The sequence below is a fragment of the Syngnathoides biaculeatus genome, chromosome 22 (assembly GCF_019802595.1).
Source record: "Syngnathoides biaculeatus isolate LvHL_M chromosome 22, ASM1980259v1, whole genome shotgun sequence".
Classification (NCBI taxonomy): domain Eukaryota; kingdom Metazoa; phylum Chordata; class Actinopteri; order Syngnathiformes; family Syngnathidae; genus Syngnathoides; species Syngnathoides biaculeatus.
This window is the reverse complement of record NC_084661.1, coordinates 15,542,490-15,554,790: the sequence shown is the minus strand read 5'-3', so window position 1 is coordinate 15,554,790 and position 12,301 is coordinate 15,542,490. Positions and strand designations below refer to the sequence as shown.

General features: G+C 44.9%; 2 protein-coding genes across 5 annotated transcripts; one reads left to right on the top strand and one right to left on the bottom strand.

Moving 5' to 3' along the window:
* The first annotated feature begins 919 nt into the window (after positions 1–919).
* Positions 920–8,625, top strand: tlcd3bb (TLC domain containing 3Bb). 3 transcript variants are annotated; one of them, XM_061810137.1, is made up of 7 exons: positions 920–1,440; positions 3,656–3,861; positions 4,054–4,137; positions 4,230–4,455; positions 4,787–4,882; positions 7,250–7,359; positions 7,497–7,857. In XM_061810137.1, the coding sequence occupies exons 2-7, from the start codon at positions 3,737–3,739 to the stop codon at positions 7,750–7,752; spliced, it is 897 nt and encodes a 298-aa protein (XP_061666121.1). In that variant the 5' UTR covers positions 920–1,440; positions 3,656–3,736; the 3' UTR covers positions 7,753–7,857. The 3 variants fall into 3 exon arrangements, with proteins under 3 accessions (XP_061666121.1, XP_061666122.1, XP_061666119.1); XM_061810138.1 differs by having other exon boundaries at positions 921–1,440; positions 7,608–7,856; XM_061810135.1 differs by lacking the exon at positions 7,250–7,359 and having other exon boundaries at positions 922–1,440; positions 7,608–8,625.
* A 139-nt stretch (positions 8,626–8,764) lies between these two features.
* pagr1 (PAXIP1 associated glutamate-rich protein 1) lies at positions 8,765–12,099 on the bottom strand. Of its 2 annotated transcripts, none has more exons than XM_061810139.1 (4): positions 11,928–12,099; positions 11,506–11,833; positions 11,344–11,435; positions 8,765–10,380 (listed from the first exon to the last, which is right to left on the bottom strand). In XM_061810139.1, the coding sequence occupies exons 1-4, from the start codon at positions 12,097–12,099 to the stop codon at positions 10,145–10,147; spliced, it is 828 nt and encodes a 275-aa protein (XP_061666123.1). In that variant the 3' UTR covers positions 8,765–10,144. The 2 variants fall into 2 exon arrangements, with proteins under 2 accessions (XP_061666123.1, XP_061666124.1); XM_061810140.1 differs by having other exon boundaries at positions 11,506–11,827.
* Positions 12,100–12,301: the final 202 nt, after the last annotated feature.

Genomic DNA, 12,301 nt, shown 5'->3' with positions numbered 1-12,301 from the left:
TTTTGTGGCTACATGCACGTGTGTGTGATGTTCACAGTAATACAATGAACATTTGTTCCAAAATTTAGTGAAGTCCCCTGGAAAATTTTATAAAAATTGAGGTGGCCCTTGGAAGGTTTGTAAAATTAAAATATATATATATATATATTTTTTTATGACAACAATCTTGAAAAAAAATATATATATACATGCCCGTCCCTAAAAAAGGTTGACACTGCACTGTAATTGCCTACCGATGACACAAGGTGGCGGTATAACCATCCATCCATTTTCTTTGCTGCTTATCCTCACGAGGGTCACGCAGGAGTGCTAGAGCCTATCCCAGCTGTCAACGGGCAGGAGGTGGGGTACACCCTGAACTGGTTGCCAGCCAATCGCAGGGCACATCGAGACAAACAGCCGCAATTTAGAGTGTCCAATTGATATCGCACGTTTTTGTGAAGTGGGAGGAAACCGGAGAGCCCGGAGGAAAGCCGCGCAGGCACGGGGAGAACATGCAAACTCCACACAGGCGGGTCCGGGATTGAACCCGGGCCCTCAGAACTGTGAGGCCAACGCTTTACCAGCTGACCCACTGCGCCGACTGTGGTGTAACCACTTTTGTCAAAATGAATCTCTACAATTAACTTCAACAGTTACCAGATGGCACCAAAGAAATTCTGTTATTGTTTTGGCCAGCAAATAGGTGAGTTTCTTAAATAATGAATATGTAAGACATAAAGAAATAACAAAACTTCAGCACTTAATTCCCCCTTATGCCATACTCTCTTCTTTTTTTCAATACAAATTAAAGTATAAGTAGTTTTGGCCCTTTTGCAATTACCACAGATCTAAATCGTGTCGCGAGATGAGAGATTTTAAATCCTGAGGCGTCGTTTGCGTTCTTCTTGGGATTTGCGGCAGTGCACTGTTGTGGTGTGGTGTGGTGTGGCGGGGGGGGGGGGACAGTCTCGGGTAATGCAAAAACCTTCTCGTCATGACTCCATGCTGCTGTTAGCAGGTAGCTGGTGCAGCAGTCCTTTCTGACTGTTGAGTCAACAGCAGCAGGGAAGAGACGCACTCGCACACACAAGCTGAGATGCAATGACACGGGCACCGGTTCGCTCCTTCGACGACTGGGACTGACACCCAAAGATTATTTGTTTTCGTTTTTTTTTTTTTTTGGGTGGGGGGGAGGCGTGTTTGCTTGGACGTTTTGTCTAAGCCCTTCACTTAATGCTCCCAGACTTGCGCGAGCGAGCGTGCGGGCTTGCTGCTGATTTCGATTCAACTTGCTGCAAGCTACCGCTAGCTGGCTGGCCGCTAACCCCCGCAGGCGCCCGAGTGGCCGCACAAAACATGTGGATCGCCGCGGCGGAGACCCCCGGGACCAGTCTGGCTTTGCTCCGCGGGACGCGAGTTTCAAGCGGCCGCTGACTGGACGCCACCGAAGCCTCTGCGGTAAATATCAGCCTCATTTTGTCCCATTTTTATCCTCCCTTTCGAGACATGTGCACTCAACTCCTCTGTCTGCTAGCAGGCTAGCTTTGTGGCGGCTAATGCTAACTGCTACAAACAAATAACATGTCACCTTAAGTGTCGCCACAAAACATTTCCACCCAACACTTGTAACATTCAAGCCGTCCCGGGTTTAATTTTCTAGAGCTACTGCGGCGTCAATTGCTTAAAAATACGCTTGCAAAGTGATAAGCTTCTTTCGCCGGCGGGGACTTACTGCTTGACATTGGCTAACGTTAGCTGGCGTGTTTAGCGTCATTGTTACCAACAATTGCTCAGATGACCTGCACTGTTTCTAAATCTTTATTGATATTTTACGTTACAAAAAATAAAAAATAAAAATATGTCACTAATAGTGGATACACTTTCTGCCATTTTCCAGTCACTGGATGCCGCCGGCAGAGATAGTTTTGAATAAATGGATTATTAATAAATAAACGAGACCGTGAAATTGGATGATGCATAATGTGGTGGTGTCACTTGAATTTTTTTTTTTTATAATTGATTCTATCTTGTCACTTTATTTTTTTTTTATAATTGGTTCTTTCTATCCATCCATCCTACAATTTTGTTACATTAAAGTATACTACAAAATCTCCCCGTTACGGTTTATTAATGAATTATTTGCCAATGTTTATTGATTGAACAAGTTCTGCTTTGTCAATTTCATCTTTTTCATTTTACAGCTCCAAATAATTCTTTTTGAAATAGATGAGCTACGACTACCGCTTGAAATGGTGTAGCTAGATAAGCAAAAATGCATTATTATTTGTAATAAAGACATAATTTGCAGGCCCAATAAGAGAAATGGCACAGTTTTCCCTCGGCATACTGGTAGGGAATCATGGCACTGTTGAACTCTCCTGCAGACTCAAACCGTCTCCTACTTTAAAGCTGACAAATCAAATAAACGCACCTTAAGTAGCTCTTGCGATTAGCCCGATAAGATAACTCTTTAATACGGTTCAAAGCACGAGAAGCCCTCTTACCTTTTTGTGACCCACTAAGTCTGACAGTATATTTCACACGCTGAGTTCCTTAAAACCAACTATAAATTAAGTCTAACATGTATTTGAGGTCACTGAGGTCTGCAGATACCCTTTTTATACTGTGATGTGGATTCAATTCCCAAAGCAGCAATATTCCGACATATACACTCGTGTGAAGAATGTACATAACAACATACAAAAAAAGAGCAGAATTTAAAAGAATTAGCAATCTTATATAAACATGTATGTTGTCAGTCATATAAATATTGTCCAATTATGTTATGGTAATATTTGTTCAATCAAATCAAAAGTGGGAAGTGTGTCGTATTATTGACAGTGATGAATGATGTTGAATTACAATACATACTGCTCAGAAATGTAACGCTGGCAGGAATTCAAGCATGTTTTCCGTGATGCCTTGTGCAATTAGCTAATGGACGTCAACTTTTTTTTTTTTTTTTTTTTTAAAACGAGTCAGTCGTCTCATGGGAATGAAACCACTTGCAACCTTCACCTCGACGGAAGGGAAAATGGGGTTTGCTGTGACCGCAAACGCAATTGCCAGGCTCGCTCTCGCTCGGTCAAACAGTCGTCGCCGTCGTCGCATCACCTTGACGGCTTCCGGTTTGTTTAGCATAGATTTGGAAGGTTTTACGGGTGGCTGTTAAAGCACATGCAGGTCTTGCTCCAACTGATCTATTAAAGCATTATGACTTAGCCCGCAGGTCAGGGACTTTTGCTTCTTCCAAATAAGAGGTTCAAAATCAACGGTGATGCAGTGGTTCTCAAAGTGTAGTATATCACGTGTATAATGTTGCAGTGGATTATTTCTTTTATTTTGTATCCGGTACAGTTCAGTTGTATTTAACTTTTAAATACAATGCATTTGCATTTGTTAGCTTACAAAGTTGCTTTTTTTTTGGGTGGAGTTCCACTTTTATTGTGTAAATTCTAAAATTTCTTTCTAAGCATCCATTTGCATTCCTGTCCTGTCAAAGGGCTTAGTAAACGTGTTTTTAAAGATGAAATAACGTTATCAGCTGCACAAAGCCAGTCTTAAGGTCATCACGTTCAGAATGTCTTCAGCGCATCTCCTCTTGATTTATTCTTGTTGTCCGACTTAGTCGGATCAATACACGGTGATTATTTTGCTCTTTGACCTCACGCAGGGAGGAGGAGAAAGAGCGACAAATCTCCAGGACCAGATTGCCCACCCAACATTTTGCCTCTCAGCCAGACGGCCAGAGACCATGCTGACCATCCTCGCTGCCGGCTCTGTCTTCTTCCCGGGCCTCTTCCTTCTGTCCAAGCAGTGCCTCAAGTCCATCCCGGCGCTGCGATGGAGCGAAGGCGACGCCGTCATCGTGTCCGCCAGGTGAGGTTTTCTCGACCTGACCCGCGTGTCATCTTTTTGTGACATTTTTGTCAAGTGATGTGCTGAGGGATCCCCCCCCCCCCCCCCAAGTGTGAAATTTGTTCCCTTAGTTTAAAAAAGTTTAATGCTATTCATCGCTCAGTCGTGCCCATAAATCATCATTTGCCAACATGCCGGTTGTCCTCTTCCCAGGTTGGTGTCATCGGTTCAGGCGGTCATGGCTTCTTCAGCCGGCTACATTATCGCCTCTTCCTGCGATGACATCATCGAGGATCAGTGAGTCGACCAATCACAACACAAAAATTTAAGTTAGTTAAAAAACAAACCAAAAAAAAAAAAAAACATCTTCGGTTTCTTCCACCTTTCAGGCACTGGTTGACCAGCACGTACATCATGTTCGCCGTTCCCTACTTCGTGTACGACATCTACGCCATGTTCATGTGTTACTGGTACAAACTGAGGGTCAAGGGGCACGAGGAGGCCTCGGCCGCCCCCCAGCACATGGCGTCGGCGCTGACCAGCTACCTGCGCCGCGAGTTCCTCATGGTGCTGCACCACGTCGTCATGGTTACCATCTGCTTCCCCATTTCTGTGGTAACCGCCGTTTCTCTCCTTTGCGTTCAGCGCTAAATTGAAAGCTTTGTGACGTACTTATGGTGACGCTCGCTTTCGTTATACGTTTAATCGCATCTACAATATTTTTGAATTACAACAGTTCTGCTGCGCGGTCTAATTTAAAAGTAAAATTATAGCTAAAGTGCCAAGTGCGTTGTATGTCACATTTGACACTTGTTGACTCCAGCCAAAGGAGTATTTACAGTGCGGCGTAATTATAGCGGACTCTGCAGCCCGCCTACCGCGGAGCACGAGATGTAATCGTTTTCCGGACCAGTGATTAGTTTCTGTTCGTCTCTCCCTCCTCCAGTTTGTGCGCCAAGGAAGGGGAGATTATTTCCAGGGCATCATGTTCATGGCCGAGCTCAGCACTCCGTCGGTCTGCTTAGGAAAAATACTCATCCAGGTAGGCGGCCGCTCGCCGAGCCGACCGCCGCGCCGCGTTGTCTGAGGCACGTGCCGCCGTCGCGCCACGTTTCCACCACGAAATGCGGCGCCTGGCGAACGAACGTGCCGTTAATAAAGATGATCGGCGCGGGTTTAAATAATCACCTTCACTCAATTATGTGTGCCGTCCATAACGCTCGCAAATGGTTTTTGCACTAATCGAAACGCCCATTTCCAAGCTTTATCCTTAATGGGTGACGGCTCCTCCTTGAGGCTGATGACGTAAATGCCCGTGACTGCTGTATATTATATTCTATTCTATTCTATTATATTATATTATATTATATTATGATGGCTGCCGGGAGTTTTCAAAGTTAGAAATCTACCATGGGAATAAAGCAGCAATGTTAAAAAATAATTTTTTTTTTTTTTTTTATTGAGTTAGGAAAAATGTATTTGACTAAAGTAGTGACCAAAACAACCACACTTGATAAAAGTACAATTCCAACTAACGTCTTTATATTTATTCTCTCAAATGATAACTTTGTAATTTTCCTCCATTCCAATATATCACATGTAAAGTTCCCAATTTTGGAATATTTCCAAACTTCCCCCAGCATAATTTCCAAAGGAAATTCACCCCCCACCACCCCCCCCCCCTCCACCTTCCTTTTGCACCTGCAAATATCAGCATGCAGCATATTACTGTCAAAAGTTTTTGTTGTGTATGTGTGTGTGGGCAAAAAATTGTGCTGCTATAAAAGATCACAATATTTCTATGCCAGACACGGCTATATGACCATCACGCGCCCTCGGCGGCGTCGCAGCTCCGACCCTCCTCCCCCATACGGACGGGGAACCAAACGTGCCTCCTGTATCGCCTTCTCCTTTTCTCCACTTTCACCTTCCCGTCTCCTCTTCATCCCATCCGCGTGTCTCCGCTCGTTTCCCAGCATGCACCTGGTTTTGCACCTGCGCGCGACTCCCGTTGTCTTGTCTCTTTTCAACACCAGCACTCGCTTGGTTTGCTGAAATAAACGCACATGCGCATCCTCCACGCCCAGCTGTTGGGCAGATACACCATCACGCTCCCCGGCCACTCCACATCCGATGTCCACTTCACATGCACTCGGTCTTAAAGGGGAATTCCACTGGTTTGCATTATTAACAATGTATCCGATAGGTCATGTAATATGTACTCTATTTTGACAATGTGATGTTACATTTTTATCGACAATTCCAAATTTTTGTTACGTGGGGTTCCGAACGCTCGATTACATGGGACACCGTTTATCCCCGGCGCTGATTTCTCTGATTTATCCTCAACTGATGAAGAAATCCGAGAAATCAGTGCCGGGCATAAATGGTGTCCAATGTAAGCGAGCCTTTGTTGCGGCGCGTAACACATTACATCCGTCACATGACTCGCGAAAATGGCAGCGGCCCTGAAAATTCGTAATTGTCGATTAAAAAAAAATCTATCAAATTCGAGAGGATTTAACATCACGTTGTCAAAATGGAGTACATATTCCATGACCTATTGGATACATTGCTCATGCAAACCAGTGGAATTCCCCTTTGACAATGGCAAAATAAACCATTTCATACTGTTCCATGATTTCACTGTATGATGTACGGCAGGAATTCTCGCTTTGGATGTTCACAAAAAATATGCATATGCAATGACGGCGTTAGGCTAACAAAAAGGTTAATGTTTGTTATTTGGTTGATTTTGTTTTATTCTTATGTCCTCTTCTTCTATTCCTTTCGGCTTGTCCCGTTAGGGGTCGCCACAGCGTGTCATCTTAGACGAACGCATATTTGTATTGGGACAGTTTTACGCCGGATGCCCTTCCTTATATATGCTATAAAAATAATATAATGCGTTAATTTTATACAGATACTTTTTCAAATTTTATTTAGTCAGGGAAGAGTTTTATAACATTTTTTTCAGACAGTTGAAGCATTAAAGATCGTTAATTAATTTGTTCTGAAGCTAATGAAAATGGGAAATTGACCATATGTGACAGCGATGACGTGATTTTTTTTTTTAGGAATAAAATGAATTCTTAAGCCTACTGAGTTCCTGAATTTTAATGTCGGCCATATTGGAGGTACTTGGAGAGCTAGCTATATATATTTTTTTCTTTGTATTCTTGGTGTAAAAAGTTTGAGAATCGCTGATTTGGGCTATTGCTTGCCAATTGGTCCTCCCTCCCCCTGACACTATGAAAAAAACCAAAACAATAATTCAGGATGAACCAACCATATATATCCACGCCAACCAAACTGTACTGCTTGCTTCTCTCAGTCGCTGTCTCTCTTTTTCTTTCTCTCTCTCTCTCTCTCTCTCTCTCCCTCCCCTCTGTTGTTTTCTCACTCTCAGTACAAACAGCAACACACACTCCTGCACAAAGTGAACGGGGCTCTTATGCTGATCACTTTTTTCATCTGTCGGGTCCTCCTCTTCCCTTACCTCTACTACGTCTACGGAAGGTACGTCTTTTCTTGCCAGCGCTTTCCTCTTCACGCCGAGCCGGAAGTCCGCGACGCTCGCACGCGCGCCGAGGTCTGCCGCGCGCATTCACCCAACCAATCCCCCCTCGTGTCTCCCTTTTTTTGTCGGGGTGCAGGTACGCGTCCATTCCGTTCCACTTGGTCCCCCTGTCGGTGCCCTGGCACTGTAACCTCGGGGCCGCCCTGCTCATGGCGCCGCAGCTCTATTGGTTCTCCCTCATTTGCAGGGGCGCCCTGCGACTCTTCACGGGCTCCTCCCGCTCACAGAGACGGCGCCCCGGCGCGGCCACGGCGGACGGCGGCGAGGCGGCGCCCCAGCCGGCCAACGGCTACAGAGCGCCCTCCGCGGAGCCCGACCTGGCCACCCACTGAGAGGAGTCGGGGGGTGGGCGGGGCGGCGGCGGGTGCGCCGGGAGGAGAGGCGAATGTACCAATGTCACGGGGAGTGGGGGGGGGGGGTAGAACAAGTAGCAACGCAGCGAAGGCTAAAAAAGCTACAAATGATGTCCTCAAATAGCGCCGGAGTCTTCGCAGGCGGCACGCAGCAACCTCTCCAACCTGCCGAGAGTTTTGTCTGCCGGCCTTCAAGGACTTTGGCTTCTCACTTTGCAGGAATACCAAACGGGCGCCGCGGCGCTCCGAAGATGTCATCGGGCACCGCGACGGGAAGGAACGCGCGGCGTTGACGCGTGAGGATTTTAGCCCCGGATGTATAGCGAGCGTAGGCGAACCCATTTCCTTCATGTAGTTCAAACCGTGACCTCTCGGGGGGGAGAGCACGTCCATAGGAATGTATTATATTGTACGTTAGAACATTTGCTGTAGACGGAAGGCCGAATTCAAGTATCGCAACCAAGAAGACAAAAAAAAAAAAAAAAAAAAACAATCCCAGCTAAAAGAGTATTTCGGCTTGTTAGTGTTTCTCTGTATCCTCGATGTAGTCACCGTCACTCTTAACAACATGTATGAAGCAACCTGCAGAGTGAAAGATGATCTCATAAGACTGTATTCTGCTGCCTTATCCCCCCCCCTTTTTTTTTTTCCACTATTCTTTTGCTTTCTACTTGATTTTCATCCTCAGAGGAGGCGGGACAATTGTGACGGGTGTACATAGCTCCGAGGCGAAGCCCGGATTTCCACGTCAGTATTAGGACAGACAGCGTTCCGTTAAAAAGATAAAAGAAAATCGACGCCGGATCGACGCCACCTCACCTCAGTTCGTTTACACAACCGACACCCCCCCCCCCCCCCAAAAAAAAAAAAAAAATCCCTCGCGCAGCTACGTGTAGATACGACTTCATTCCATGTGGTACCAGTGACAAAACCTTCAGGAGGTTTTAAAGGATGAATGTTTTGGTTCGTCGACTGCAATGTCATCCGTTCAATTGGCCAAAAATAGCTCACAGATGTTTTTTTGTTTTTTTTTTAAGCATTGTTAAGGGCATTATTAAGAAACTTTTGAAGGGAAAACAGTGTTGTGGGAGACATTCCCTCGTAATTTACGCGCAGCCTGTTTGCTACCAATAAATAAGGCCATGTTGATCTTGAAAAAAAAAAACCCCAAACATTTATTGAGTTCAATATGTTTATTTTTAAAAACCTTTTACATTGTGCTAATTTGCTCCACAGGTTCTATGAACCTTTGTTGAATTCGCTTTGTCACTTAGTGTTTTGTTTTTAAAGCAGCAGCTGCACTTCTCCTGGAAATGGGTCAAGGCAAAAAAAAAAAAAATAATTATTATACATAAAAATGAAGACAAACATTTGCCAAAACATCTGGACAACTAACCGGGCATGTCAAAAACAGAGCAACCATTAACCCCCCCACCCCACCCCACCCCCACCTTCCGCAATCCCGAGCCTGACCTGAACGTACTGTATATTCCCCCCAATTGCTCGTTATTTATTTGTAAGTACGTATTTATTTATTTTATTTATTTATTTGGTTTGTGGTTCTGAATGCATATTTATGCATCCATAATTATATACTCTATGCTTCTGAGCCTTATGTGAAGGCTGTAATGTTACTCAAACTTATCTGAAATATACTTCTCTGTCCTGGTTGTGTCTTGTCTCTTGATTATTATGTATATTTTTATTTTTGGCAGGTCGCTAGAGGGACAAAGGTCATGATTGGTGAGGGATATTAGAACATTTTGGGGATTTTTTTTTTTTTTAGATCAAGATTAAAGAGTTCCACCATTAATGTGAAGGTAAAGTTAGCAGTCATCAAATAGAGAAAATAAGATGTAATGTAGTCTTGGTCTTATTTCTTTATTCCCTAAATAATCTTGCTTTTGGAAAAGCGTGTGTGGACTTTTTATACCCACTAAAGTTCAGCCCAAAATTATTCAGTACCAAATTTTGGGCTGAAGTGAAGCGAAGAGATAATGCAAAAGAATATTTTATACTTTGTTTACATTATTTTTTCATTTTCATTGTTTATATATACATATATATATTCGTAAGAATGAATAAGGCGCCACTGCATTTTAGTTGTCTGTCTGGTCTCAACTGCTTTAAATATGATTTATCACCGCTTTAAATGTTTACCATTTTATCTCTTTATTCCCCAACATTTCTCCAAATGTTATTTCGCGAGTCCTCTTTGGGTTAGCATGTTTATTGCCATCATACAAAAACATAGATAACATACAAAATTGGTTACATTAGAGGGGGTGGGGAGGAAATCAACTTTCGAAAAAGCGCCTTGAAAATGTACAGGGGGGTGCGGGGTGGGGGTTGACACCGGAACCATCAGCGTTCAGTATCTCCTCTGCCTGGGGGAGAAGATGGTGTTGGGGTTGCTGTCTCGCTCGCGTTCCTTGTCCCGCTCCTTCTGGCTGTTGGGCGACAGCGCCGCCTCCGTCTTCTTCTCGCTCTTGAAGAGGTCTCGCCCCGTGCGCATGATGTGCTCCTCGATTTTGCGGTGGCGCTTCATGTCCGACAGCACTTTGTCCAGCCTGGCCTCCCTTTTCACAGACGAGCGGGCTGACGACCCTGCCGGGGCGGGATCAAACCTTGTTAAGACTCGAGCGAAAACCCCCCCCCCCCCCCAAAAAAAAAAAAAAAAAAAACAATTTTACCCAGACTAGAATTGAAGAAAAAGTTTGTGTTTACTAAAATTTATGTTAAAAAGATTGGGATTGAATGCACACAAAAGGAAATAATCCTAACAATTTTGTGGATACAGTCTTAAAAACGTAGACATGGTTGAAATCCTTCATATCCATCGAAGATCCATGTACAAGTTCTTTGTCCCAAGTCGTAGGACACGTTTTGCATACTACTGGTACAACTACAAAATGTTATTACTGAGGTTAACTCCACAGGTTGATGACAATATGCTACTAGTGACAAAATTCTCCTAGTTAAGATCCAGCATTTTGCTTGTAGTAGCATGCAGATGTGAACTAATGCACAGTTTTGGCTTCCTAGTCACATGTAGTTGTCGTAAATGTCCGCCAAAGTCGGTCAACTAGCGAGGATAAAGCGTGTACTTGTACACGGACCTCAAGCTGGCGATCAACAGTCAGTCACATTTGAAAAATGTACGGGTGCAGTCAGTCATGCCCGCAGATATGACGTTACGGGTGTGTGTTCTGTTTGTAATTATGAGTGTACCCCTTTAAGAGCGGAGGGGGGCGGTGTCAGGTAAACAAGAATGTCGAATTAGGCTGAGCAGCAGCTGTTAGAGACCGTGTGCTTCCGCATATAAACAAAAAACAAAACAAAAAGACAGGCTGTGGTTCACTGCGCTGGTTCGGTTTTCACGTGCGCGACAAGTGCACGATTGCGCAGCTTAGAGGGAACGTTGGTCAAGACTACTCAAAATAAGCGACCCCTTTCAATATCTTAAGTATTTCTACTCGTAGCAAATTTTACATGTGTGATTTTTCGTGCTCGACTGTGCAGATTTGCAAGTCCGATGGGGCGCCCGTCATCCACGAGCCGAATACACACCCGGTGTCCTGCGTCTATTAATGAAGGAATTTTTCGGGGTGCTTTGCAGTTGCTGCTCCTCATCGAAGTCAAACTCGGTTGGACTCGGAGGCCTGGAATGGACCCAAAATAAATCAATAAATCGGAGACTGAAATGTGCCCATAAAGGATTTCAATACTGACTTGCGCTCCCTCTCCTTTCTCTCTCTCTCCTCCACCTCATCCTCCTCCTCGTCCCTTTCGGGCGACAGGGCGCGCTCGGGCGTTGGCGGCCGCCGCGGGAGGGGCTCGAAGTTCAGCTCCAGCATCTCGCCCTTGGCCAGCAGCTCGTAGAGTCTTTTGATCTCGGCGGGAGGAGGCATCCAGTTCGCGGGGTCCTCCATTTCCTCGTCGCTGTACGGCAACTCCCATTCGCAGTCCTCGTCCGCCGCCCCCGACCCTTCTTCGTCCACGACCCCTGCGACTGACTGAGGTGCGTTTGCATGTTTGGCTCCCTCTGGCCCGTCTGTGTCTTAATCAGGAAAATCATGCCTTGTATTAAAAAAAAAATAATAATACATTGCAGCATGAATGCCCCGTTTTTTGTTTTTTTTTTTCTTTTAGACCTTTGTCGTCCGTGGTTCCAGCGTCCTCGACGGGTGCAGCAGTCATCTCAGAATCTCGTTGCTCGGTGCCGTCTTCCTCCTGTTTGCACGCTTCCTTTTCATTTTCTGCCTCTTTCACACCAAGAGCCTGGATGCCCTCACTGAGGGAGGCGTTGGTGGCCTCGGCCTGCATCCTTTAATAGGGTAAGTTCTAAGGAATATGCCCCCCCCCCCCCCAAAATACAAATGTTTTATTAGGAGTTCTTGCAGTAGTTTTGGTGCAATTAACGCTTGTATATGAGAACAATCAATGAACGGTAGCACGTTGGGAACGACTGATGCAATGGAATCCATCAAGGATCTGGTTTTAGCCCACTGCCTTTTGACCTTACAGT